Genomic DNA, 24,204 nt, shown 5'->3' with positions numbered 1-24,204 from the left:
GCAAGAATCCAGTTGGGATTTTGGAAGAAATGTGTCAGTTCTCTCTCCTTTCACAAAGAAGCACCTGTCTCATGTTTAGATGCTAGTTAGCTGGCTGCCCCAGGACAGGGAGAAAAAGGAAGATGTAGGCTTTCTGATACCCAGTCCCAAACAATTTCAGACTTCAGAGAAGAACTGCCACCATAAAACTGGCATCTTGAATTGGGCTCAAAAAATGAGGGGGGGGAAAGAAGCCAAACAGTTTGGCTGGCTTGACCAGTTGACTTTAGGCAGGTCAAGTCCCTCCCTTAGTCCGGCCTACCTCATTCATTCTGTTGTGCCATAATAAATGAGTCAAAGCAAATACTGACTATTTCTATACCCTGATTAAATATATTTCATGATTTCTCAGTTTGACAACATAATATACTTAAAAAGCAAAACAACACACTATGTTGAATGGCTCACAATATAGAGCTTCATATAGATACAGGGGAAAATCAACCACTGAGCATAAAGTACAATTCACATTAAGGAAACTACAAACTCTGACTAATTATGATAAGCTGCTGTGTAAATTACACAGTGACATTCCTAGCTATCCATTTCAATTTTAAATAGATGAAGCCTCTGCTGTAAACAGGGATAGGAATCTAGCAACTGTATCAATAGCAAAGATTGCAAGGGTATTTGTGATTGATAACATGCGTAAAATAATTACCTTCTGGGAAACAGAAGTCTTTTGTTCCATTTTTATGATTAGCATGTTTTTAACTAACTGTTGCAAGGTGGTAGAGTGACTTTGGACCTTATCTATTTTGGACCTTACCTGCTAAGGCCAATTTTTCATCCCATACACACATGTTGTTTTGAGGCACTGAAAGGCCAGAATGCTGACTCCACTAACAGAAATGATAGGGGAAGGATGGGCTAAGAACATGCTAAATCACAACAAGGACTTCTTTGAGAAAACCTGTCTTCATCAACAACCAGGCTGAACATTTACTAACAAGGCAGGTCTCTTGCCTTTGTTTCCAAAGATATACAGTACCTCTTTTTCTGAATGTAAACACCCCATTTAGCTGTAGTGATTCTCAGGAAATGATAGATTCTCCCAATATTTGTTTAGTTCTCAGTAAAGACCACTTAAGCCTTCAACATATACCGTGATCCTGAATGCCACCAATTACTTTCCTGCTATGTCAAAAAAAATGTCTTGCATTTTTCCAGAGGGACAATCTAACTATATTAACAGTTTTTTAGGGTTTGAGGGTTTTTTTTTGTCTTAAACCCAGGTGACTTTAGCCAATCTCAAACAGTTAAGAGAGTAAATGGATGGGATAACACCAGAAAATGTTATAGCTGTGGGCCATAATGAGGAGGACCTAAAGTAAAGCAAAGGCACAGGAATTAAGCTTGACTCATTGAGTATTGACCATTTTGTACTCTCTTGAAAGACTTTTCTTTCTGAAAAAGCTCATAAGGCATGATGGAGACACCAGCAAGGGGCCTGGGGGCTTTCTCTTTTCAGCTTCCATGGCACTGCCATTCCATATTGGGCTGTTTGCCATTTATATGGGAACAATGGAAACTCTTTTTCATGCAAATTTCAGGAGCAGCTCTCCAGTTCCAACAAAGGGCCAAATGCCATCTAAATAGCACTTGTACGGTGTCTCTTTCTGAAAAGAAAAAAATGCATCCAAGATCTAACAGCAGAGTTAATTTTACATGTATTAAATCTATTGACAACTATGTTAAGTGGCTGACCCACCACTACTTGAAGAGGATCAGCAAGAGTGGAAGCACATTATCTGGCCTTATGTGAAGCTCTAAAGTTCTAAGCAGGATTGGACCTAGTTATAAACTGGATGGAAGGCCACCAGGTTCGGTTAGATTAGACTGGGAAATTACAAAAAGATCCTGGACAAACCACTTCCATATAGTTGCCAAGAAAACTACATGGAAGTAAGCTGAAAGGCTTTTAAAAAATGAGAAACCACTTTTGTACGGCTGCCAAAAATATTGTATGTTGCATCCATGAAATCACTAGGAACTGAACCTGAAGGGAGGCAGGGATGGGAGCACTGCTTTTTTTTTTTTTTACTATATTCTAAGGAGAATTCTATCTATCCAGCTGTTAAACAATATTTATGGTTTCATTATCTTTCACTGAATATTTTTTTCCATCCCTAAGAATAGTATTCCCTGTGACACCCTATGGAAGTCACAGCTGGACTTCGAAGAAGCAGGATGGGAACAGTATTGACGTTTTTGAACTTTGGCATTGGAGAAGATTCCTGAGAATATCATGGACAGCGAAGAAAACCAACTAATGGATCATCGAACAAATCAACCGAGAGTTCTCACTCAAGGCACAAATGACCGGCTCAAATTATCCTACTCTGGACATGTTATGTGAATACCTAGCTCTCTGGAAAAGGCTCTAATGCTGGGAAAGTTGGAAGGACAGCCAGCAGCAAGATGGATGGGCTCACTTACAGAGGAAAAGAGTACACTGTGGGAAGACCTGAAAGACCAAATTAGGGACAGATTTTAATGGGCAAAATTTATCTTTGTGGCCACTAGGAGTTGACAGCAACCTGAAGGTACATAATCAATTAAAAAGCCCTCTTGTTTGTGGAGAAAATACCTGCTTCCTATCAAACCTCTCCCCAAATAATTTTGATTGCTCCTTGCTGTGTTTTGGAAGATCCCAAACACATGTTTGAATATAGAGTAAACAAAACTTCTGGAAAATTGGGAAGGCATAACAGTTGCTAAAGTTTTGCCACATACTATATATATTGCCAGCAGCAAATATTACTAAATAATTCTCAGTTTCTATGAGTTAGAAACAAGAGCAAGCAGTGATACCTTCAAAGATGCCAATATTATTAGCCATTTGTAATTTCCTTTGTTTTATCAAAGAATACTGACAGTAGTAGAGAAATTTCTCTCTGTATGTGTATGTGTCCATCTGTCTGTCCATCCATCCATACTTGTGTTTAGGGATAGAACTACTGAATTTTCTTGTAATATAAAATATTTGAAGATGAAGTACAGTAGCTAATATACTATGCATGCAACCTTTACAAATCTGGTAAACCTTTACAATTGGCAGTTGCTCTAAGAATTAACCTTCTGCCTCAACATTTAAGAAAAACTGGATGCCATTATTCCTTCATACAGCAGAATTACTATGTATATTGTAACAAAATTGTGGTTAAATATCAGAGCTTCTATACTGAACTTCTTTGGACATTTTTAAAGATTTGCTAGTTTTAACTTATGACCCTGTTTGTTATGGTACCAAATGATGAAAACATTTCACACATTAGAAAATACATCTAGGAGTCAAACATGAAGATGAGCATTCCACCGAGGGAATGCCATTATTAGCTAATCTTGCCTACAAATTATTAGAAATTGAATTTTATTCCTCTGTAAATTTGAAATCCAGATATGTTGTCGAACTGTCCTTCAGTCATTTTCCAAACCCGGTATGGTATTATATCTTGAAGAGAATGCAAAGACCTGGAATTAAATCTTCTAGATTTAAGACATGATACCAACTGATACAAAGACAAATTTTAGTCCAAGAAGAAGGGAAAGCTGCTCCATATTTTCAATGAAGTGAGTCCTCTTTCAAGTGTAATAAAATATTTGACACAGAGCTGGGAGATGCAATGTAAACAGTGCCTGTATATTCCCAAAGATTTTGGATACACACACAATTTGGGCTTCCAATTCTGGGCAACCATCTAAATATGTTGTTTTCCACCTCTCTTTCTCCAGCAGCTTCCACACTCCAGTTTGGAAGAGAAAAGTAGAAAAGTAGAAGGCAGTTGTAAAGGATGAGTAGTTTTCCAGTAACTTCACCATGACTGTGGCCTGGACACGTGAATGTTCTTTGGAGCCATCACAAAAATTACAAACTTAATTGAATAGGAAAAGAGTTGCTTCTTCTATACTTTTCTTTTCTTTTTTTTGTCTTTGTTCTAAAGGAGGGGTGAGAACAAAGTGGAAACTGTGAAAATAGGGCCAAACAGAGATGAGTTGGTTCTGTTTTTTCTCCTTCCGAGCCCCAAAGGGGGTGAATTTACATCTGCTTTTGCTTGTTCCCAGAAGATTCAGAGCCCTGTAAACAAGCCCTTTTACTGATGAATAAAGTCAATGGTCATTTTCTTCTTGCTTGGGGTTGCAAAGAATTCCCAGAAAGCTGCCAATATTTACATATGCAATTGCTGATTCATTCTTTTATGTGAGATGGAGATCATTCAGGGAATAGAAAAACCTCAGGGGTGGAATTCCAAAATGGCATGTTTATGTGTTTCATTCTTTTCTTGGTACACTCTTGACTCCAATTAAGAATGCTTTAGCTCAGAAAAGGTCCGTGCATTTTATGGAAAAACTTGATGGCTGACCTATAGTCTTCCAGCAGGAGATTCCAGACTCAATTCACAGCACCTGGATTTCTGGAAAGCATCCTTTAATTATGCTTTCCTTGAAAGTAAATATGTATGAACAGTCAACTGAGCCGACTATGTCACAGTCAGAGCATTTTTTCTGACCCTTGGATAATGTTCTCTCATTTACTTGAAGTGCATTTAACTTGACTTCAGACTTTTTAAGCTCTCTCCCCCTGAAAGCAGGGATCTGACATCTTGGCTGGGATTGTGCCACTGCACTTTAGTTTAAAATACACAGAATATTATTCACTCATCCGAATTTAAACAAACGTCTAAGTGAAATAAATCATTCTCTATGCTGAGCCACTTGGAAGCAACCTCAATCTTACTATTTTTTTTTAAATCAAGAGACAAATCAACAATAGATAACCAACTGATCCTTTACATATCCCACTCATTTGAGCAGCAACGTACGTTCAGCAACAAAAATGCTCTGTTATGTTGATCATCGAAATTATATTAGGACACAAGAGCCTCCTAAAATATCTGATAAACTGCTCAGCTAAAAAATAACAGAGGTTTGATGATCATATTGAGTTTTTTTGCTTCAATTTTTATCTTTTCAACACATTTTAGTACTACTTTTAAACAGAACCAAATTCTCAAATTAATCTATTTTACAGGGTTGTGTCTGTGGGGAAAAAAAATTAGGGGACCTGAGTACTATCTATGCTGCCTTGAGAAAATTGGAGGAAATATGAGATATAAATTTATCAGGTAAATAATTAATTCCCACCTTAACAAGAACAATAGCAACAAAACTTTGTCTTCAAGCAAGGATTTGATTCCCTAGATAGATATAGTTCTATTAAATGCCCCTGTTGATTTTTTTTTAAATCATAACTGTTTAATATATTATATATTCAGGGTGATTTCAACTGTTCTTAACTGCCCTGAATCATGCAACATGGTGGAAGAAGAAAAATTCTTATTTATTTTGTCATTTATTTTGTTCATTGCTAGACCCCCTCAAGGTTACACCATAGTTTGAAAGGCAGTGACAAATGCAGGGGATTATTTGCCTGTGCGTAGAGATCACTGGAGGTCATCCTTCTCTATTTTCTTCAAATACAGTGCCAGAGAGGACCTTCTCTGTGCTGGAACCCTGAAGCTTTCCCCAGGGGGAGACATATCCAACATTCACAATCTGTTCCATTTGTCGCCAGGTTAAAACATGTATAGGCAAGCTTTTACTCCTCTCAGTTTTGCTTACTGTTCCCCATAGCTGTAAAATTGCACAGACTCTGGAATTCATTTTTTCCAGCTAAAGTGCTGCTTATACATTTTCCCCTCTCTACAGAGTTTTTAAGTGTGCAGCAATTTCACCAAAATAAGAGCATATCTACATTTTCCTCATTCTAAAATGTATAATGAAGTTTGAGAGCTCAGACTTTCCCAGTGTGAATTAGATTACGTACCATTATTATATTCTCAGGATTTGACCCAAATTCAGAGTTTCTTCTCAAGACTGCTCGGGTGAGGAATGATGACCCAAAAGTACCCTAGTCATTTTACTCATGACTTCTTTCTATTCAGAGTTTAAACTGCCCATTTTCCAGCACATTTTCACAGTCTCTGTGATCTTTCTATGGGAAAGAAACACTTGGACAAAGACAACAAGCTAACCATAATAAATATCTTTCTGAAATGCAGGTCAAGGAATCACCATGAATCAACTTAGAAGGAAAACTTGGAACTGTTTACATGTTCAAGGTCCCTGACTGTTTTCCAGAACTCCAGAATCTACTCCTAAATCATAGGAGATTGTAAGACAACTTAAAATCAAAAGGCATAGCTTGTCTTTCCCACACACCTGTTTATAAAGCATGGTTTCCTTTCTTTGACTGGTCTATTTGGTACCATCTATACAATTTCCATTGAGGAAATAAACAAAACAGAATCTCTGTATAACAGCAACTCATGCTCACTGTCATTCTTCCCTGCTGTAGAATAACAGACTAACACACCAACTTTCACCTTTTAAAAACAAATATAATGTGTTCAGAATATTTCCTGTACTGCAGAGGGAATTCTTCCATAGAGGCTTAAAAATGAATTATTCTGTCAATATATTCCATTTTAATACACAGTGAAGAAGGAAGGGAGGGAGGGCAGGCAGGCAGGCAGGCAGGCATCATTTATCCTTTTCCTATGCTTTTTGTTTTACAAATTTATAAAAAAGAATTAATGGAATGCAAAAGTACTGAAATTATACAGTAACTGCAAAGTAAATATGTTTCAATGTTTCTCTTACCAGAAATGTCTACAAATTGTTTTGATCTCATCAGTGAAATATATTTTTGTCTGTTTAGAAATATTTCAGTTAATTGTGTCTTTGTTGAAGTAGAAAAGTGTGATCTAATAGATTCATTTGCTGCCCCTGAAGAGGACTTCTAGGGCCAGTTCAAAATAATGAAATTCTAATTTTGCCAAGTAGACCATTCTTACAGGTGGTACATCATCCCCAGAGAGTGGCCTGACGGGACAGAGCTGTAATGAAGTCTAATGACCAAATAAAAATGCTTACTCTTTTATAGTAATTCATAACAATGTGGTTTTGTGTACACATGGCTGAACTTCTGTTTACCTCTGTGGTGGGTGAGGTTCCTTGATCCAGAAGGCAAAGGTGTATAGGACGTCTGGGAGGAAGCAGGGGCATCTTCAACAGAATCCTGTAACAGTGATCACTTGAATAATTAATATTAAAGTGTATATTCAGTTAAGATGCTATATAGATGATATAAAGCAATCATGTTAGTTTCAACATGTACACAATTATATAACTTGTCAGCTTCTGGGAAGTTGGGCCAGAACTAGCAAAATATAACTTTCAAGTAACTCTCATGGTTTTCACTTTTAAAGTGAAATGGAATTTAAAAAAATAGATAAGTCAATCTTCTTCTATCACTTGACATCTCACTAAGTCTATTCAGAGATGATGACACTGCTTTCCAAATTTACTTTCACATTACAGTAGTCAAATCAGAAAAAAGTGTGTTTTATTTCCAGCTGTGTTGAATTTACACTGAAGCCATATCTCTTGTTTAAGCTGCACCTCTTCAGGCTGCACATGGGAGCCGACGTAACAAATTTTCTCATTTTCCTGCCCCTTATAACACACTTTCTTTTCTTATCTTTTTGTAGTTTCATCTTGATGGTAGGTAACAGGAGGCTGCTTGAGCAGGAATTTGCCCCTCTATTACTGTCCAGTGGCTGGGCAAAACATATGTGCTGACCATTCCAGTGGTCCTCAGAAGCAACATGTTTATCAGTGTGGGCAACAGAGAAGTGACATCACAGAGATCATGATGTCATTTTGCAAAGGACACCATGATACATGTGATGTCATCATGCCTTGCACCCGATGCTTATGCTCATCCTTTTGCGGAATGAGAAATGAAACAACTTAGTTTAGCAGCCAATCCTGAAAGTAATTTGGAGTGCAGATAGTGTCACTTCTGGCTGCAGCTTGGACCACTGAGTATCACCGACTAACTTTGAATAAGACTAAGTATTCCCAAATGTAACATACATAGATGTAATAAGTAAAATAAATCATAAATGTCGCATTCATTTGTAATTTTAAAAATGAATAGATAAAATATTATGTGACTGTTACAGAAGTTGCATAAATACAGAAAATTCACATAATTTATTTAACTGTTCTCTAAACATCGGAACACAAAATAACAATTCTTGTAAGAACATTGGGTCTAGATTATATTTTTAAAAACACTTTGGACAATATTGTGCCCAGGATGACAAAGATTTTTAAATCAAATCGTATTTACTAACAACATTTAGGTTGGCAATAACTAGATATTACTAAGGTACATTTTTAAAGTTAAAGATGGTTATTTCCTGGTAAATAACATTTGGTATATATTCCTGTAAAATATGTTTTAATATTAGACCAATAACATTGCTATAAGCAATGTTTTTGCTGGAATTCCAAGGTGAGTGTTAAGCAATGAGCACAAGGAATCAGTCACAGAAAGATAATTACACATATTGATCATTAAACTCACTCTTACAGTGAAAAAAATGCATTTTTAAAAATATGTTCCATTACAAGAGTTTGTTAGTTTACATAAACATGCTTAAGATGAATTGCATGTACACGTTGGCCAGCCAATGCAGTTTCTTTCCTAATTTGTCATGATATCAGTCAAAAATAGCTGATCAGCATCTATTGCCAATATATTTAACTAGAATGGCTATGCCTTTGCTTTCACATTCAAACCATCCTTCAGATCCAGATGTTAACCATATAACCCCAAATAGCCCATATCCCAGACCCCACCCCTGCATACACATACCACAAATCTCACCTCCACTACCCATCCAAAGAAGGGAAATTGCTGGGATATTAAACTGATCTTGAATTACTGTTACCGCATGTAACAATATGTCTCTTCTGTTGCCTAGCCTTTGTTGATTCTATTAATCCAGACAATCACCAGAATTTTCTGTATCTCTCTCTGTCCATCAAGTGATCATCCATATTTGTGCAATTCCAGTATGTAGCCCTGATTTGATATCTCAACATTTTGAGAGTTTGAATGGAAACATATATATAGTTATAGTTCAGTAGCAAAAATAATCATCTTTAACAACAGCAACACTGAAATCAACTTTTTTACTTTTTACTCCTATTTATATTTATTTATTAGAATAATTTTATATTTGTATATTTTATTTTATCATATGGTTGTTTTAATCAATTATTGTAAACCACCCAGAGTCCCCCGATGGGAGGAGATGGGCAGGGACAAATTGAATAAACAAACAAACAAACAAACTGGATTTCAAAAGTTATATTCAGTGCAAAACACAGTTACCCCAACAGCACTGGCCTAGAGCAATTTTACTATCATAAGGAGGGCATTCAATTTCTTTCATTTCTCATGCTACAACCTTCCATACCAAGTGGAGATCTTCTACTCCTGAAGGTCCATCAGCAACTTTATCAAGGTGGATACAGATTGAGGAATTAGCAAAACCTGGGGGCCCTCACTCAAATAAGTGGATGTGCTTTTGCTATGACCTTCCATGATTTACTACTTTCCCACAAATATTCTTGGCAATTGAAAAACACTTCTCTCCCTTCCAATGATTCCTTGGCTCTGTCTTCATAAACTATCTGCCAGTTTACAGGATCTTCAATCATGTCATGTCAGATGTGACTGGCTGTGCAGGAGTTAAATATGATTTTCCTCCTGGTCAGTATTTATTCTGGAGGAATGAAGGAAAAAAATCTCCAACACGTGAATGTATACAAAGAGTTACTTAAAGCAGGGGATGCTAAAATGCAGCACGCTGGCATCTTCTTTGTAGTCCTGTAAATCTGAAAGGTCATGGAGCTGAACATTTTGGGTGTAGTTCTAAAGAGTGAAATGGATCACTTAAGTCTTCACCTCTTATACTGAAACTTCCTCCCCATGCCCTGGCCCCACCCATTTCAAAGTGCATCGCTCAACATGTCAATGAAAGCCTGGTGCTGCTCTTGAGTTGACAGAAGTAGGTTCCTTGATCCCTGAGTTATCCCAATATTCAGAAGACGAACAGAGTTCTCAAGAACAGAACTAGATAATGGGGCTGACAGGGACATTTGCAACATATGCTAAACCTTAGCATGCAAGGTGGATGGAAGACATTCAGCCCTTCTTGGCTCTACATCACCCAACAGACTTCTCTGATGTTTTCAACAAATCTAAAACAGTATGCAAACCACAGGTGCTTTCCCTACTGTATATTTTGACTTGTCTGCAAACCCAGGGTAGTGTGTTTAAGTTTTTGTCACTTATTTAAAGAATGACCTATTCCCCCCTCCCCTAGGTTTCTCCAATGGATCAAAAGAAATGATGCTGGTCCATTTTAGACCTTTCAAATATTTTCTGTCTGCTAAAGGGCTCTTAGTTGAAACCCGGATAATAGCAAAGATTTCTCTTCAGTAGTTTTAATCTCAATTTAGGCTGTTGACAGTTTGATGATAGCTTTTCTTAAAATTACTGGAAGGAAACTCTGCCTTTTCAGCAAATACCACTGACAGATCAAAATTCAAGAACTTCTAAAAAGGATACTGGAGTGAAGGGACAATTTAGCTTTATTTTCCATGTTAAGAAAAGCAAGAACAGAAGAGTTTCTTATAGGCCTTTTAATGCCTTTCTGTACATAATTCCCTGTCAAAAATACAAGAGTCTCATTACCTCTCCACAAAGTCTGCAGTTACAAATGCTAGTTAATTCCATGCTGAAACTATTTTGCACAAATTACAACTGGCTGAAAAATGCTGATTTACATAATGGGAATATTGCCTATGTACTAACATAATTCCCCATTTTAAAGCAACAAATGACACTACACCCTTACTAATTTTCCAAACATGAGTTGTAAAGAAGAATTATAGGCTTTACTATTTGCCGCAATATTTTGATACCAAAAGGACTGACATGTGACAGCTCATGTTGACAGACAGCTTTTACAACCATGTTGGAAGTTTCAGGTATATTAGAGAAATGACCATGAATGGACCTTTATGACTGATACAAAGGAGAGAGAAGGCTATGGAGATGCAAACAAATATTAAAAGTTACCTCTTTCCTTCAGCTGACAAAAATTTTTAAAACAATGTTTTATTGAGCAATCTATTCCAGATATAATCTAAAGTGATTGGATTCATTTCCCAAATTTTCTCTCTGGATATACCAAGAATGACTCCATTTTTTATCTTCTTGAAATTGCATGCATATTCTGCTGAAAATGCAATAGGTTAGATTCATATTTAAAGTAGACCCAATTTATGTGAAGGATCCCTTCAACCATACCCATGCTAAGTCACACTTTAAGATGGCTTGTCCTCACCTGAGTACCAGGGAAAAAGGAAATATTTGGGGCGGGGGGAGATCAATAATTTGTTTTATTATATTGTTATAAGACATACTGTACATAATACATTATATTATTTTGAACATATAGTGTTGACTAGAGATTATTAACATTAGTTTAGATAACTTAGACCATTAAAGATAATAAAAATTATTATATCAGTATTAAGTATGATTCAAAATGTCGATGTTAATAAGATTATGTAGCTCTTACATCCAAAGCTGGTGTATAACATTAAGAAGCAGCTGCTAATAACATCAAAATATTTGTTGTATAATAAAGTTTTATGTCTTAAGCTGCTTACTTAATACAAAATCTCCACTGTATTGCTACTTATTATTGTTTGTGCATGTTGAGAAAAAAAAATAGACAAAGTAATATAGCTAACAACAACTAAAATAAAAAAGGCAAGGAAAAAGAAAAAGAAAAAGAAAGAAAAAGAAAAAGAAAAAGAAAAAAGGGCTATTTGGTTTCTAACTTCCCTCTTTTTGTGCTTCTGCTAACGTACAATGTTTATAAACATTTAGACCCCCTTGGAAGCCAAGGCAACAGGAAAGTTTGATACTGCAAAGATGTACGTACTGTTGATGCGTGGAATATCAGAACCATGAACTAAGGCAAACTTATCTTGTCAGAGCAAAAATGGCAAGATAAAACATTGAAATTGAAAAGGTCTGCAATGGGTCACTTCACAACAGAGGAGCATCAGCTCTTGTCCTTTGGGCAAGAAAATCATAAAAGAAATGGAGGAGCTATCATGATTAACAAAAGGGTGTCAAAGTCCATGCTTGCTACAATCCAAGAAATGCTACAGACCAAGGCAAGCCAAACAGTATTACAGTGATCCAAGTCTGTGCTCCCACCACAGGTGCAGATGTAGGGCAAGTGGAAGCTGAATAGTTACTCACAATATCTTGTCAACCCAACACTCCCACTCTGCAAAAGAGGATGCTATAGTAGTTATAGGAGAAGGTTGAAAATAAAGCAGCATTTGGAATAATAGAAGATTGACCCCACTTCCTGAGTCCTGGACATAAGACAATCTTCCCCCCAAAGCTCTAGTATCCAGTTTGCTTAGTTGTATTTCTCTCTTTCTGGCATCCTAGCTACTGTAAGCAACACCAGTTCACCTAAACAGTTTTGTTAAACATCTTATTAACCTGTGGTTATGGAAGGAGGCATTTTCTGTGTGGTCTCCCCGTCTTAGTAAAAACCTGCCCAACAATTCAAAGGTGCTTCCTACTTTCATGGTCTTCTGAAGGCTTGGGAAAATTTGGAAGAGCTTCACTGACTGATTACGTTATGCTCATGGCAGTAAACCTGAATGGCTCTTGTGTGGCCCTCTAAGGTTTATAATGCAATATATATGTATGATGTTGGTATTGCATTGGTATTGTGGTATTGTTGTTCATTCATATGGTATTTGGAGACATTTTATACTGAAGTAATCTAGGGATGTAATAAAAAAATAAGCAAGCAAGCAAGCAAACACTTTGGCATGGTAGGAGGGGGAAGGAAAGGAAACCGTATTTGCTCTTCTGAATATTGGGAGCTAGCCAGACTAGCTGTTATACTGACCCGAAGATGCCCCAGCACCCTACCCACAATTTGACTGTGATAAGTTGGGCAAGTCACAATCTAGTTTACCTGAGATCATTGGATCCTTATGAGAGACACCATCTCTCCATGCAAATATCAGAAAACAAACACAATGGTTATAATAAATAGACATTGCTAAATCAAAGATCAGGTCTTCTTCATTTCCTATAGACTAAATGGGCAATATACATGGACTGTCTTTGTTGGCCTTCAGGAGACACTTTGAGGCTGTTTTGTGCCCATTAACTTTAGGGAACCTACACAGTGCTGTTTTAATAATTAATTAAATAAGTAAGTATCAGCTGCAACTAATGTTATAACTTTATTTATTTATTTATTTATTTATTCATTCATTCATTCATTCATTCATTCATTCATTCTTTTATACCACCAAACTCCCAAATGATAGTTTACAACATAAAATCACAAGAAGAACACATAAGAAAACTATAAAAGCCACACGTCATTAAAAATTCTCCCATTATTACAGCTGTTCTATTATTGTTATTGCTTTAATCTCCTGGAATCTTAGGTTATAGTCATTTCAGTTCTCTTGATGTAAGTCTCCTTTGGAGGTTGGATGCTGTACAAGATAGTTATAAACAGACCCACACACAAACCCAAGGTAATCAGAATTGTTGGCTTACTTAAAAGCATGTTACAATAGCTATAGATTAGTGTTGATATGAATATTACAATTAGCAAGCAGTAGGTCACTTGTATGCAGAACACATCATGCAATGCGCTGGGCTTGAAGAATCCAAGGCTGGGGTTAAAATTGCTGGAAGAAATATTAACAATCTCAGATATGCAGATGATACCACTTTGATGGCTGAAAGCGAAGAGGAACTGAGGAGCCTTATGATGAAGGTGAAAGAAGAAAGTGCAAAAGCTGGCTTGCAGCTAAACCTCAAAAAAACCAAGATTATGGCAACCAGCTTGATTGATAACTGGCAAATAGAGGGAGAAAATGTAGAGGCAGTGAAAGACTTTGTATTTCTAGGTGCGAAGATTACTGCAGATGCTGACTGCAGTCAGGAAATCAGAAGATGCTTAATCCTTGGGAGAAGAGCAATGACAAATCTCGATAAAATAGTTAAGAGCAGAGGCATCACACTGACAACAAAGGCCCGCATAGTTAAAGCAATGGTGTTCCCTGTAGTAACATATGGCTGCGAGAGCTGGACCATAAGGAAGGTTGAGAGAAGGAAGATAGATGCTTTTGAACTGTGGTGTTGGAGGAAAATTCTGAGAGTGCCTTGGACTGCAAGAAGATCAAACCAGTCCATCCTCCAGGAAATCAAGTCAGACTGCTCACTTGAGGGAATGATATTAAAGGCAAAACTGAAATACTTTGGCCACATAATGAGAAGACAGGATAACCTAGAGAAGACGCTGATGCTAGGGAGAGTGGAAGGCAAAAGGAAGAGGGGCCAACCAAGGGCAAGGTGGATGGATGATATTCTAGAGGTGACGGACTCATCCTTGGGGGAGCTGGGGGTGGCAACGACTGATAGGAAGCTCTGTCGTGGGCTGGTCCATGAAGTCACAAAGAGTCGGAAGCCACTGGACGAATAAACAACAACAGGTCAAAAGAGGCAAAAAGGCAGTTGTGGCAGCACGACTGAAACCCCTCTCTTTGTACATGAGTCACACATTCATGAGGCAGGGCTTGACTGTGATCCTACAACCACCATCCTGTCTCTTTTGATAGACCTCCCTCATTCCTGTGGATACGATTGTTCACAAGTATCGTACAGGAGAAGACTTCTACATTCCAAGTTGTATGGAATATTTCAAGTGGATAGTACAACCTACCCAACTGGATAGTCTTTTGTCTTCTTTCAAAACCATGTAGCTGAGGCTGTTATTAAGAAAAGCAAAAGGAATTAAGCCTTCATTTATTTGGAATATTTTTTAAAGTATGTTGATACTTAACTGACCATAGTCAATTAAATCAATGGGCTTATTATAATCAAATGTACTCTAAGGCTATTATCTAAGGTCATATTAATACAATTTTATAGCACTTATTTCTGAATATCTGGATTCTATCAAGTAGGTCATAATGTTTAAAATTCTAAAAAAGCAAATAACATCTGTCTAAAGTGTGTGACTTCAGCAAAGGATCGTTACCTTGTCGTGGTGCTGGAGCTTGAGCACCTCAATGATGCCATGAGCTAAACCGTGAAGGGCCACCCAAGACGGGAAGGTCATGACAGAGAGGTCAGACTAAATGCAATCCCTGGGGAAGGTAATGGCAACCCACCCCAGTATTCTTGCCGTGAAAACTAAATGGATCACTACAACCAGAGATATGTCGGATGGTGAGATGTCAAGATTAAAGATAGACATTCTGGGCGTCAGTGAACTGAAATGGACTGGAATGGGCCACTTCACATCAAATGACCACCAGATCTACTACTGTGGACAAGAGGACCACAGAAGAAATGGAGTAGCCTTCATAATTAATAGTCAAGTGGCTAAAGCAGTGCTTGGATACAATCCAAAAAATGATAGAATGATCTCAATTCGAATTCAGGGCAAGCCATCTAACATCACAGTGATCCAAATATACGCCCCAACCACAGATGCTGAAGAAGCTGAAGTAGAGCAGTTCTATGAGGATCTGCAGCACCTACTGGACAACACGCCTAAAAGAGATGTTGTTTTCATCACGGGAGACTGGAATGCTAAGGTGGGCAGTCAAATGACACCTCGAATTACAGGTAAGCATGGCCTGGGAAAACAAAATGAAACAGGACATAGGCTGATAGAATTTTGCCAAGACAACTCACTCTGCATAACAAACACTCTCTTCCAGCAACCAAAGAGACTGCTTTATACATGGACTTCTCCAGATGGACAACACCGAAACCAGATTGACTACATCTTTTGCAGCCAAAGGTGGTGGACATCTATACAGTTGGTAAAAACAAGACCTGGAGCTGACTGTAGTTCAGATCATGAACTTCTTCTTGCACAATTTAGGATCAGTCTAAACAGATTAGGGAAGACCCACAGATCCGCTAGATATGAGCTCACTAATATTCCTAAGGAATATGCAGTGGAGGTGAAGAATAGATTTAAGGGACTGGACTTAGTAGATAGGGTCCCAGAAGAACTATGGACAGAAGTTCGCAACATTGTTCAGGAGGTGGCAACAAAATACATCCCAAAGAAAGAGAAAACCAAGAAGGCAAAATGGCTGTCTGCTGAGACACTAGAAGTAGCCCAAGAAAGAAGGAAAGCAAAAGGCAACAGTGATAGGGGGAGATATGCCCAATTAAATGCAAAATTCCAGAGGTTAGCCAGAAGAGATAAGGAATTATTTTTAAACAAGCAATGCGTGGAAGTGGAAGAAGACAATAGAATAGGAAGGACAAGAGACCTCTTCCAGAAAATTAGAAACATTGGAGGTAAATTCCAGGCAAAAATGGGTATGATCAAAAACAAAGATGGCAAGGACCTAACAGAAGCAGAAGAGATCAAGAAAAGGTGGCAAGAATATACAGAAGACCTGTATAGGAAAGATAACAATATCGGGGATAGCTTTGACGGTGTGGTCGGTGAGCTAGAGCCAGACATCCTGAAGAGTGAGGTTGAGTGGGCCTTAAGAAGCATTGCTAATAACAAGGCAGCAGGAGACGACGGCATCCCAGCTGAACTGTTCAAAATCTTGCAAGATGATGCTGTCAAGGTAATGCATGCTATATGCCAGCAAATTTGGAAAACACAAGAATGGCCATCAGATTGGAAAAAATCAACTTATATCCCCATACCAAAAAAGGGAAACACTAAAGAATGTTCAAACTATCGAACAGTGGCACTCATTTCACATGCCAGTAAGGTAATGCTCAAGATCCTGCAAGGTAGACTTCAGCAATTCATGGAGCGAGAATTGCCAGATGTACAAGCTGGGTTTAGAAAAGGCAGAGGAACTAGAGACCAAATTGCCAATATCCGCTGGATAATGGAAAAAGCCAGGGAGTTTCAGAAAAACATCTATTTCTGTTTTATTGACTATTCTAAACCCTTTGACTGTGTGGACCATAACAAATTGTGGCAAGTTCTTAGCGGTATGGGGATATCAAGTCATCTTGTCTGCCTCCTGAAGAATCTGTATAACGACCAAGTAGCAACAGTAAGAACAGACCACGGAACAACGGACTGGTTTAAGATTGGGCAAGGAGTACGGCAGGGCTGTATACTCTCACCCTACCTATTCAACTTGTATGCAGAACACAACATGTGACAAGCTGGGCTTGAGGAATCCAAGGCTGGAGTTAAAATCTCTGGAAGAAACATTAACAATCTCAGATATGCAGATGATACCACTTTGATGGCTGAAAGGGAAGAGGAACTGAGGAGCCTTATGATGAAGGTGAAAGAAGAAAGTGCAAAAGCTGGCTTGCAGCTAAACCTCAAAAAAACCAAGATTATGGCAACCAGCTTGATTGATAACTGGCAAATAGAGGGAGAAAATGTAGAAGCAGTGAAAGACTTTGTATTCCTAGGTGCAAAGATTACTGCAGATGCTGACTGCAGTCAGGAAATCAGAAGACGCTTAATCCTTGGGAGAAGAGCAATGACAAATCTCGATAAAATAGTTAAGAGCAGAGACATCACACTGACAACAAAGGCCCGCATAGTTAAAGCAATGGTGTTCCCTGTAGTAACATATGGCTGTGAGAGCTGGACCATAAGGAAGGCTGAGCGAAGGAAGATCGATGCTTTTGAACTGTGGTGTTGGAGGAAAATTCTGAGAGTGCCTTGGACTGCAAGAAGATCCAACCAGTCCATCCTCCAGGAAATAAAGCCAGACTGCTCACTTGAGGGAATGATATTAAAGGCAAAACTGAAATACTTTGGCCACATAATGAGAAGACAGGACACCCTGGAGAAGATGCTGATGCTAGGGAGAGTGGAAGGCAAAAGGAAGAGGGGCCGACCAAGGGCAAGATGGATGGATGATATTCTAGAGGTGACGGACTCGTCCCTGGGAGAGCTGGGGGTGTTGACGACCGACAGGAAGCTCTGGCGTGGGCTGGTCCATGAAGTCACGAAGAGTCGGAAGCGACTAAACGAATAAACAACAACAACAATTCTTTCTAATAGAATATAAAGAACAGAGGGATGGGCTCTGCTCTGCTTAGCTCTGCATCTGTTTAGTTTCACCAGTGCTATGCAATTAAATGATCTCTCACTGTTTACTCACCCAGAAAGGTCAGATAAATCCCAGGAATGAAACTCAAGCTTGCCCTAAACCAGTGCTCCTAAGGAGGTGGAGAACTATACTGTGAGTAATTTTTCAAAGCCTCAAAGTTAATTAATCACCAAAAAAAAAAAGCTTCCTCAAATTCAAAATGTATTTTGTAGGCCTTTTCATATTAGTGCCTCTCTGCTTTTCCTCAAGCCTATTTGCAACCTATGAACATGAAAAGTGTTGTATTTCTCAGGCAATTATTAATTTGACATTTTTAGTGGTTCCATCATATCAGGATATCAGTGGGGATACGAGATCAGTGGGGAACAGAGAGCCCTTCCTCCACCAAAGGTTTTTCTGCTTTACAAAATTAACTCACAGTGGACTCAGAAGTTAATCAGTATCAGAACTGGTTAGTAGTTAGATGGAGAATCTCAGGACTGTAAGTAGTCTGGAAACGCGAAAGAGATCCTATAAGGTGGTGATGGCTAATTGTTTCTGTATTATTAGTGTAAGAAAACTGTATGGATATGTCCATAAGGAGTTGAGCTTGATGTGAAGAGAGATTCACTCTGTGACCCCTAAAAGGAATGTCTTTGTACTCCATAAGTAAGAATTGGATCCTCAGTCTGTTAGGGCAGCACCATTAAGAAATGTATTAAGAAATGTATCTCTCTTATCACAATCTATACTGAAAACTTATTTCAGATGTTTTGAGAAGATAAAAACCATTTTTGGTCCTTGATCTCTCTCCTTTTCTTCTGTTCCTTGATCGTCCCAGTTTTAAGCATGTGAATACATATGATCAAGGAATAGGAAGATAAAGGACTTTATAGGATTAAGGACTTGATTATTATCTAATTTATTGTTATATATTTACTGCCACGGTGCAGTAAATTATTGATGTAGAACCTATTGTCCATTTTTCCCAGGACATATAAAACGAGTCTTAATTCAATTTTCGTTGTTAGCTGTCAGATTTACTACAGCAAAATATTGGAAAACTAAAGACCATCTTTCTTTGGATCAATGGTATTTAAAAGTATGGGAAATAGCATTGGCTGAAAAACTAACAGAACAGCAAAGAGTCTTGAAGAACACTTTTATTCATATTTGGTCACACTTTTTAAACTGTATTAACCTGTAAATTGCTCACAGATTATCTCTGTCTATAAAAATGTATTTATTGAATCTCTCCTTGAGATTTGTGTATAGGGATGTCACTAGGGAGAGAGTCATAAAGTCAAGGTGGAGGCTAGTCAAAGACCCACCCGTTTTAATGTGTATCACAACACACGTAAAAAGGGGGCTTGGATTTCATGGTTGTGGCTGCCATTTTTGATCCCCTGGAGACACCCCTGCTTGTGTGTATGTGTATGTCTTTCAATCAGTCTTAGCAACTACATGGACACTACTTCTTGGCAAGGTTTTTCAGAAGTGGTTTGCCATTGCCTCCTTCCTGGGCTGAGAGAGAGTGACTGGCCCAAAGTCACCCAGCTGGCTTTGTGCCTGAGGTGGGACTAGAACTCAAATCTCCATGCTCCTAGTCCAGTGCCTTAACCGCTAGACCAAATTCATTCTCCACTTTTAATATTATACATATATTTATGTGTATTCCCAAAATATGCATTGTTTTATATATTTGCAGAGTAGTTTGAAGAGTCTGTTATGCTTTTTTATTATACTGTTTCTAATTGCTAACATTTCACTGATGCATTCTATGGTCCAACATTCAAGAATCTGTTGCCTTGAGGAGTCACTTTGAAAAGTGGCAGGTCACATCATTCTGTAGAGAAAGTTCAATATCTAAAAGTAGTTTGTATGTAGAAATACAAATCTGCTTTTGACAACCATTCCTCTGTCCCTCACTTTCCATTCTAGGAAGATTATCAAGACTTCACTCAGTATATAACCACAGAGCCCCCTATCCACACTCTAGTCAGGGTTCAGACCTAGGCATGAGATGGAGAGAGCATTGGTCACTCTTGTGAATGTCCTGTTTTGTGATCTGGATGGGAGTGGTGTTGAACTGGATGCATTGTTCAGGAGATGGTACCAGTTGTGGAGTGGGAGGAGAGATCAGCCAAACAGTTGCTTCCAATAGGGTTTGGTCTTTCCCCCGTTTTGTTACATCTACAGGAAGCTGCTGGGAGGAGGTCATCTGATGTAGAGAATAAGGAAGATGACCTTGATGGAGATATGCAACATCCATTGCTACAGATCTCATTTTAAGTCCACAACAGACAGATAATGTTTGAAAGCTCCCTAGTACAATGAACAGTAAGGAGGAGGAGGAGGTACAGCACAACCAGACTTGCAAGAATCTGTTACTATAGCCAATCTCAGTAAGATTTAGCCTTCATGCGGAGTTGATTTCTACCTAATGAGACTGACATATGCTCCTTCAGGACTGAGTACCATCAGTATGCTGATGATACCCAATTGTGCATCACTACCGTGGGCCACAGAGGTGCGGCTGTCAACATCTTGACCATGACTGCACCCTGGGAGGCACTGGATGGGATAAAACAGGTAAAACTGAGCCCAAGCAAGATGGAATAGCTCTTTGTTCATCAGGGTTCTCTGATGTCTCCAGGGTCGTCTCCTGATGGAGTGGAACTGCCTTTGAAAGAGTTGCAACGTGGGCTTCACCCAGACAGCACGGCTGCTCCTAGATAGAGAGGTGGAAGCTGTGGTCAGGGGTATCTTTGGTCAGCTTTGGCTGGGGCATCAGTTGCAGACCTGTTTGGAACACAAGGACCTTGTTTGTCCTTATCGATACACATCAGGACTATTGCAAGTCCAGACCCTCTAGAGGAGGTCTTTGAAGACCACTCAGAAGCTTCAACCAGCCCAGAATGCCATGGCCCAGGTGCTGGCTAGAAGACGCCAATTTGAACACATAACTTCTGTGCTCCAGGCCTGCACTGTGTTCCCTGTTGGTTCCTGAATGCAGTTTTTAACCTTTAAAGCCTTGTGCGTCTTAGCACTGGGTTCCTTCAGGACTGCCTTTTCCAATCAGTCTTAATCTATCTGACATGCAGTCCTTTGGGAGTGGATAGAATTTAAGTAGTTTCAAAAGAGTGGCACAAAGATAAAGGTGAAGGTGAAGATGCCTTCAGCCTGGATCTTTGTGATTTTCCGGTCACAACCAGGTAATTTTCTTAGCCCCAGTACAAAGCTATTTGCCAGTGTCTGCTTCCTTGTTTGCCATATAGCCCTGAGATTTCCTGGTGGTGTCCCATCTGGGTACTGACATGCCACGTTCTGCTTAGTTTTTGACGTCAAACAGGTGCTGCCACCCTAGCTGGGTCATACTTCAGGAAAAAAGATTCCAAACTAAGCCAAATCTAAAATGATTCAACTTGAATGCCTTCAAGTTGGAGATATCTTCCTCTGTATAGAAAATTATTTAACTATTTATGGAGGTGTCAAATTAGCCTACTGAGGAAGACTGTGGGTTATTATCAGTGTTTTTTTCCAAACTTGTGATGTATTGTTGTGGTCTTATCCTTATACATTTGTTTCAGCACAATACATGGGAGTCCTACTCTACCCATTGCATTTCATGGTCCTGTGATTGCCCTGTTTACAAACTTTATTGCTCATATATCTTTCTCAACTGAGGATCAGGTTCCTTGAATCTAACAAAATGAGCTTTAATCCAGCAAAGCTCATGCCACAATAAATTTTGGGGTGTTTTAAGGTGCCACAGGATTCGGGGCTGTTTTTGTTGCAGTGAACTAACACAACTCCCCCCACCTCTCCACGGAAAAGCTCTGGTATAAATATTATATGGTTGACAATTTTATTTATCAGCTTGAAGGAAGAAGGACATCTGCTTTTTTAGAAAAGGGACATAGATCATGCTGTCTGCCAAGCTACTGCAAACTGGGTTTCAAGGGAGAGGAAGCTCAGGGCTCTGCAGTGATTTATGACAAGTAGCTGCTATGTGTTGAAGAATCCAACAGGTGGCATGTAATCCCTGCCCAGCCTTTTTTTTTTTAACTTTGCTTGCTAACAGTCCCAAGAGTTTATTTTTAATTCTAAACATTGCAATGACACCGGACACCCTGGAAGCATCACTGTTGATAAACTTGTAGCATAAATTAGTTATATAGAGACATTTTAATTAGGAAGAAATACCAGCTGTATGGCATTATCACGAGCGGTCTAATCTTTACTGGCTTAATGAGAAGACCTGTTAACCCTACAGAAAATAGAACTTGTATTTAGGGGGGAAAAAATCAGACATTTGACCATGGCACTAAACAACAAACAAGCATTTCATTAAGGTTTTTTTTGGGGGGGTGGACTTTTATCAGCCACAAGTACACCCAAGATGTCCCTTAAACAGACTATGCTGTAACAATATGCTGACTCTTGCTAGAATGATAATAAAATATATTGCAAAGGGATGGATTTTTTTATTATTATTATTTTAGTAAAGTGCAATGAAGAGGACCCAGATTTGTCTGAACCGGCAGTTGTTGAGTTTGATAAATTATAAGCAATTTGACAGCAAAGGAGCTGAGCACTTTTTCAGGCTGAAAGACAACAAGAATCTTCAAACTGAGTTAGAACTAGTAAAAATCTTTATCCCATTCAAGTATAACTACAACCTGTACTTCAACAAAATGAAAAACGAAAACGAAGGTTGAAGGTTGTTCATATCAAGTAGGCTTTTGTACAAGTCCTCTGGGACAGGATAAACAAAGAAAGCCCCATCTAGTCAACCAGGAAATGGGCAGGCACTGTGTCATAATGGAAAGCGTGTCTCGTTTAGAAGAGGCTTTTAAAAAATGTGGAATGAACTTTGGGTAGCTGCAACCTTATGGGGGTTATTGTGAAATATAAAAGATTTGTGTGCATGGTTCTATGGTGTCCTTGAAGAATGAGGAGGATACAGATGCAAAAATACAGATGCAATTATTCGCTCTCTGACAACAGAACTACCTTTCCTAGTTATCATTTTAACAGCAATACTATCTATGGTATCTCTCTTGCTCAGTTTGCTAGGGCCTCCACCCTACTGAATGAAACTGGATCCCATTTAAATGTTTTTACTTCTAATACTTCTCAACTGCCTTCTACTTTCATAAAAGGGACTCAGACAACATAAAAACTGTTAACAACCCTAACAGTAAAATCATGTAGAATGTTTAAAAAGATTATTATCAACAGAGTAGATATGATAAGCAACACATGCTGGAGACCTCTCTTCTACCCCATGATTCATAGTGTGGGAACCCTGCAACTTCATGGAGAGCTTCATTAACAGCTGTGTGCATCTGTTCTGCCAGAAGAAAGAAGGAATCTTTGTGGGGTCTGAAAGAATAACAAATTATGATGTCATAGCCCTTTCTGGAGTTACTGGCAGAAGAGACTGAAAAAGATAAATAGATGGGATATTTGCTTCTCTCTCTCTCTCTCTCTCTTTCTTTTTCTTTCTTTCTTCACAATCAAGTTACATAGAAAACAGAACGGCGTACCTGAAACCAATTTAACAAGGTCCAAATTCGTAAAAGACAATCTACCTTCATAAACCAGAATGCATACGTACCTACTTACATCTATTCTCATCTATACGTAGTTCCAACCCAGCATCTTGTTTTAATGATTACAATGGCACAAACTCTTGCAACCTCACCCCCACCAACACTGGCAAGAAACAGAAACACTGCATAGAAACAGGGAGCAAACCCCACACTCACCAGCACTGATGATGTTACCTAGACAGGTAATGAAATGTCTGCAAGCAAACAAACAGGCTCAGAGAGCACCAAGGACTCCACAGTTGAACCCTGAGCTACAGATATTCTCTTCTCTTGCAACTTTCCCAGAAATTTTGCTGTACCAATCCTTCAATAAAAAAACTTGCACTCTCTGACCAGGGCCATCCCAAGCTTCTGCTAATAAGGGGAGAAAATAGCTCTGCTTGACAAGTTGAGTATAAAGGGAATGCAACAGAACACATACAATTGTCTCAACCTCTACCGTCATCCATAGGTGTTCCTGGTAAGGTATGTTATCAAATTTCCTCTCTATAACCTTCAATGGTAG

At 38.7% G+C, this 24,204-nt stretch overlaps 1 protein-coding gene across 2 annotated transcripts in view; it reads right to left on the bottom strand.

Moving 5' to 3' along the window:
- The window catches only part of LRMDA (leucine rich melanocyte differentiation associated), an 871,997-nt gene that overhangs the window by 134,276 nt on the left and 713,517 nt on the right, over nucleotides 1-24,204 (bottom strand). For both annotated transcript variants that reach the window (XM_063307686.1, XM_063307685.1), the window contains exon 6: nucleotides 7,036-7,120. In XM_063307686.1, the coding sequence (XP_063163756.1) occupies nucleotides 7,036-7,120 (85 nt within the window). The remainder of the gene's footprint in view (nucleotides 1-7,035; nucleotides 7,121-24,204) is intronic.

Source organism: Candoia aspera, chromosome 6, assembly GCF_035149785.1.
Source record: "Candoia aspera isolate rCanAsp1 chromosome 6, rCanAsp1.hap2, whole genome shotgun sequence".
Lineage (NCBI taxonomy): Eukaryota > Metazoa > Chordata > Lepidosauria > Squamata > Boidae > Candoia > Candoia aspera.
This window is presented reverse-complemented; position numbering and strand designations above follow the sequence as displayed.